This window comes from Meriones unguiculatus, chromosome 17, assembly GCF_030254825.1.
Source record: "Meriones unguiculatus strain TT.TT164.6M chromosome 17, Bangor_MerUng_6.1, whole genome shotgun sequence".
Taxonomy (NCBI): Eukaryota; Metazoa; Chordata; class Mammalia; order Rodentia; family Muridae; genus Meriones; species Meriones unguiculatus.
Window position 1 is genome coordinate 80131536 of NC_083364.1, and position 6118 is coordinate 80137653.

At 35.9% G+C, this 6118-nt stretch overlaps 1 protein-coding gene across 2 annotated transcripts in view; it reads left to right on the plus strand.

The window, feature by feature from the left end:
* Cxadr (CXADR Ig-like cell adhesion molecule) overlaps positions 1-6118 on the plus strand; it is a 55647-nt gene that overhangs the window by 43793 nt on the left and 5736 nt on the right. Inside the window, exon 8 of one of the 2 annotated variants that reach the window (XM_021659459.2) lies at positions 5565-6100. The exons of the other annotated variant lie outside the window; for it this stretch is intronic. Within the exon in view, the coding sequence (XP_021515134.1) occupies positions 5565-5606 (42 nt within the window). The 3' untranslated portion in view covers positions 5607-6100. Of the gene's footprint in view, positions 1-5564; positions 6101-6118 lie in introns of those variants that run through there. 2 annotated transcript variants of the gene reach the window in all.

The window sequence follows — 6118 nt, forward strand, 5'->3', positions numbered from 1 at the left end:
AGGCATATAGAATGAAAAGTGCCTCTCTCCATCCTGTAACTTTTCAGCAGCGGCTTTATCTGCTACAGGGATAAAGGGTCTCAAGTTGTCTTAGGTCTCAAGTTATCTTTTGTACGTAAATTTTACTGTATGGAACACTTCTATAACAAAAAGACAAACTGATAAATTTTTATTGTACACAAGTATGGAACACTTAAAAATTTCCACTACTATAGGAAGCGTTTCCAGACTATAACCTCTAACTTTTCAAATTTACTTGGAACCCAACCTTTAGCTTTGACACTAAAAAGGTTATCTGATGCCCTCTTGTGGCCAACAACTTTTATGTGTTTTATTTTTGCTAGTCTAACAGATCGGCCAGAAATAATACCTTATTGTTTAAAAAAGCAAGCAAGCAAACAAACAAAAAACACACAGTATTATTAACAGTGTAAGACAATGCATAAATGTCTATTACCTGGCTCTTAAAAGCATGTGTCCCAGAGCTTTAATGTCTAAGTTTAAGGTTCTCTAGTTACACTACCTGGGGTAGCACAAATACCCAGTTTTCTCTTCTGTAAAGTAGATAGTATTAGGGTATACACAGGTTTATTAGGGAAAGTACTTATGGTATATAATTTTCAACAGGTTAGGTAAAATTCCTTATATGTATGCATACACATGAACTATCATAAAATAATCTTCATTATTAGGTTATTTTTTTTACTCCTCCACACAAACTTTTGTTGTTGTTATTTTAAGACAGAGCCTAGCCACATAGGCGAGGCTGGCCTTGAACTTGCAATCTTCCTGCCTCAGCCTCCCAAGTGCTGAGACTTCAATGTATATGCCAACATGGATAGCTAATAAATAGGTACTATTAGTACTATTTTCTATACTCACTTTCCAGGCACCTCATGCAAATATATTGAGCATTAATGCTTGGGAGGTACCAGTGTCTTGTATTAGTCATCACAGTAAAGCAGTTCTAAGCCATGCCTGGTGGCTCACGCCTATAATCCCAGCATTCTGGAGGTAGACACAGGAATTGGTAGATCAACATCATTCTCAGCTACACAGTGAGTATGAGGACTGTCTGTAACACACAGACCTTGCATCAAGAAACAAAGCACACACAGCCATGGAAGCCACATTCTGGTCTATTACCTTTTGTATGTATTTCCACCCATCATAACACTATGATTGTGTTTTCTATTCAGTGGACCCAGATCACAGGTTTTGTTTTTGTTTTTACTGGCTTCATGCTCCTGCAGAGCATGGGAATTACAATCCGTCACTACTGCAAATGTTGTGACAAAGCATTTTGTGTATCAACTCTGTATTTCTAAGTATGCCCACAGGCTATTTTTCATATTAGTTAAAAATAAATCAGGTTAACTTATATTTTTTTTTAAATGTTTTTACTCCTTCAGTTAAAGTTCTGGCTTCCAATTTGGTGTTTCTGTGGAATTCCTGAATGTGTGAAAGAGTGGGTCTCTGATTCTTGTTCTTTCTCTCAGGCTCTTTCCTTCTGTTTATCTTGTCCAACCCTGATGTATTAATTTTCTTTTTTTTTATCCAGATAGTATATTGTTATCCCTTAAAAATAAAATTAAATTTAAAAGGCAAGCCAGTAAAATAAAGTTAGAGTATTAATGTTGACCAGAAAAAAATCCGAAGAAGATGCAGAATAGAAAAATAGAATCATCTACACTTAGCCTTTCTCCTTCCTCTGAATATACTGTCAAACATCGTATTTTATTCAGACAATACAAATACCATCCAAGCTAGGATATTCTCATGTTCCCACCTGTAATATTTTACCATTATAAGCTTACTTATTCTTTTTTTTTCCCATAGCAACATAGCATTTTCATACTTTTAAATTTTTTTAAAAGGCTGTTCATTTGCTATGGCTATTTTTTTTTATTTTTTATTTTTGTCACCCAAAGATCTATTAAACTGTTTTACATAGAGGATAGCCCCATTTAAGTACTTCTGTAGATAATTTTCTCGCAGTATGGTTACTAGGTGAAAACATACAGACTTCACAAGTGTTAATGCCTTGCAAAAGACTGTATTTCTTCAAATCTCTACTTTGACACATGTTCTCAGTGAGGAACATTATCTTTAAACAGTTATTTAACTGATGTCAGAAAGATGTGAGCATTGAGAGGGCACTACATAGGGAACTATGGGATACCGCAGTACACGGGTATACTGTACAATGTTTACGCAATAATGGGGACTATTAACCCTGACTGCCTATTCAGGCACATAATTTTGTGTAATATCTGAAATCTTTCATCCATTATTACTAATGAAGCTGATACACTTATCGGCCCCAGCACTACAGAAGTGATACCAGACAGCTAACATAGCAGAGATGCTTTTCATCCATACATCTCACTGATTTACATTTTATGAGCTCTATTGATGTGTGTCATAAGTATTTTCAAGTCTTATGAAATTTGTAAGTTCCCAATGATTATTTGTAACCTTTATGGAAGTTCTGTAGCTATTCCATTTTGAGTGTAGAAACAAGATTTTGTATACTTTGTCTCATGCAGTAAATATCAAACCACACTAAGAGTGACATTATCTTCTACAAGTCCTCATGCTTTTGATAACTATTAAGTGTTTCTGTTTTGGTCCATATGTTGCAGATGGCATTCTTTTATGCACTGGGAAGCATGTAGCAATTTCTGCAATGTTGAGAGTGCACACACTTTACACGGGAATTGCAGGAGCCTTTCCTGACTTGCCTTGGATTAACAACGCCCCAGTCACTGCCACAAGTGGCATGTATAATAATACAGGGGTAATGCTGTGCTTCTCAGGAGACATCCACGTTACTGCTTCACTAACCAGAGTCTAATTCCAGAGGAACGATGGGGAAATCTGGCAAAAATAATTGTTAACATTATGTTCCAGGTTAAATTACAAAAAACAAACAACAAACAAACAAACAAAAAACCCTGCTTACCTTGGGCATTGCTACTATTATTTCTCTTATGTGGATCTTCTTGACCAGTAGCTTTCTTAGTTATTTAGGTCATACTGCTATGGAAGTCTGATTTACAGTTCAAACAAATAAAATTGCTTGCAAGGTTTTAGTGCCCCTTCTCAGACATAACAGAATAGTTCGACACAAGGAACTAAGATTTAGTGGCCAATGCAAAAGTCTAATGTCTAATGTCTTGTATTCATTTTCACTTAATATAATCTCTGCCTAAGTTTCCTTCTTTTAATACTCGTCTAATACTTAAAACCTCCCAAGTTCCAATAGTTGGTGGAGTTTACACAGATAACAAAGTGTTGTGGTGCTGAGGCACCATGGGCACAGGCTTTTAAATCCTGTTTTTAAGGTAAAGCTCAAGTTACTTAGCTTGCTATCATCTTGAGCGTCTTGAGTCCTTATTTAACTGAAATTAAAATGGCAGGTTTTTGAGATCGTTATGAGGACTGAACAAATTATCACAAAGCTGACGACTTAGAAGTCAACATAAATGCTTGATCTTAGTCTAACATTATACTGCACATTAGTCTGTTTTGCTATAGTTAAAAATACATAACATAAACAAGTACTTTATTAATGATATTGTAGAACTTACTAAAGAATTTACATTTTTCAAACATACATGTTTGAAAACTTAACCTGTAAAATTCAGACCTTTTGCTGTTATGCCTACAAATACAAAATGGGAAATTAAAACAAATTCATTCACAAACCACTCCTGCTTGAAACTTTCTCTAATAAGGTTTTTAAGCTGAAATTATGCAGCTGCTGTCAGTCTTCATTTAGATCAATCCTGTAAGGAAAACATTAATTTAGTTGTAATTTCCATAAAGAGAACCATATGCCTACCAAAACTTAGGAGCCGATTACCAAATGGTAATTTGTTTTCAATAGTTATAGACCTGAAAAGCTTTCCTGCTGAGAGCTATATTATATGAACTGAAACTAAAACCAGGTAGAGGATGAATAAAGTTCATAGTCTTATACAGAAAATTATTTAAAATGCAATTAAATTAAAAATGAGCCTTCCCAGGGCTGGAGAGATGGATTATTGGTTAATAGTTAATGTTCTTGCAGAGGACTGAGGTTTGGTTTCCAGAACATATACATCGCTGTTAAGAACCATCCGTAACCACAGTTTCAGAGGATCCTCTTCTGGCTTCCCTAGGCATGGGGACCCATAGGCACAGACATGTGCAGGCAAAACACCCATTCACATAAAGACAAATAAATACAAATATTAGCTTTCCACAAGATTGGCCATTGAGTTGTCAGGGCTAAGAACTCACTAGTGTATTTCTGTATGTGTGTGTGCACACAGGCACGTGCAGGTGCCACACCAGGCAAATGAAGTCACAGGACAACTTGCTGGATGGCCCCCATCACCATGTGGGCCCAAGAAAGCAAGTGCCTTCATACACTGAGCCATCTCACCGACTAGAGTTATCTTTTGTAGTAAGGTGCAGAGTTCTAGTAATTTCTTAAGTGCTAACATTTAGCTTCTCTTCCTGAATGGCTATTACACTTCAAATTGTCCAACAAGTTCATATACCCGTAAGATAAGCAAATAGAACAAATGCTGTTTTCTCTGACAATAGTATTCCAAACTTCCCAACACTAGCTGTCTGTGTGTTTGTGTTCTCTGTAAAAATCTCCCAGTACTTAGCAACACAACAGCAATGGGCCTATTAAACATTTTTCAATGGAGCCAAGATGATACAAGGCTGCAGTCCCTGCACTGGGGTGCTGAGGGATCATTTGAGATCAGCAGATGGGAGACAAGACTCCTAACTCAAAATATTTCCCTTCACCCCTTCTCATTTTAAAACTAAACTTGTGATACTAAGTAGGAAAAAACTCGGGAATAGTTGATAGTATCCTTTAGAAATGCTAAAATCATTATAGCTTAAAAGTCAGAATATTAGGAATTTCTGCTGTTTGTTTCACATCACTGAGCAGTTAACTTCATTCTTGCTATCTTCTGTACTTAAATAGTAAATTAAAACAAATGGGGGCTGGAGAGATGGCTCAGTGGTTAAGAGCACTGTCTGCTCTTCCAAAAGGTCATGAGTTCAATTCCCAGCAACCACATGGTGGCTCACAACCATCTATAATGTGAACTAATTCCCTCTTTTGGCAGTTGTATACATAAAATAAATAAAATCTTTAAAAAAAAAACAAAAACAAAAACAAATGACAACAGAGCTGGGCATGTTTACAAACACCTTTAATCTCAGTGCTCAGGAAGCAGAGGCAGGTGGATCTGTAAATTCAAAGCCAGCCTGTTCTACATAGTGAGTCCCAAGACAGCTAGAGCTATGTAGAGGCACTTTATCTCATAAAACCAAAACAAACTAAATGAAACAAAGAAAGATTGACAACAGGAATGTTTGGACGAGCCAAAGTCTTTTAATCAGTTACTAGGAGGTTGTGATCACTCTTGGTTAATTTCAATAATTTCAGAGTAAAAACATAATTAGTGATGGGGAAAGTCTTGCTGGTCTTAATTTATAAGTTTACCTTAACAACACCCAAACTCAGATGAATTTTCCTTTTTTTTTTGTAGTTCTCATATGCTTATAAGACCGATGGGATTACAGTGGTATAAATATGAAGGACTACTGAAGAATCTGAAGTACCGTACTTTTTACTTGAAAACTCATGTAAAGACTAATGCTTTTTGAAAAAAAGCACTTTTTTTTTTTTTGAGAAAGGATATCATCTTGCCCAGGCTGGCATCAAATTTGCCATGTAGCTGAGGTGAGCCCTGCTGTCTTGATTTCTGCCTTAACCTTTGAAGTTATGGAATTACAGGCACTCCCACTGTACCAAGTTTACAAGGTAGATTAAGAGTGGCTACAAGAACATTTCTGCTTTCTTTAATGGTAAAAGGCATGTAACTCAGATGTTCTATAAAATTATTAGGGGCCAAAATCCTGGTGACAAAGGTCCCATATACACACTGATTTTGATAGCTGAAAGTTACTGTATTTATATTTTCAATTAGCTACTGCCAGTAAAATTTTTTTACATGTATATTTTGATATGTGGCTTTGGGGGAACATATGTTCAATAAAGTTTTTTAAGAAAAGTTTTAAATTATTTCTTTTCCTAAGAATC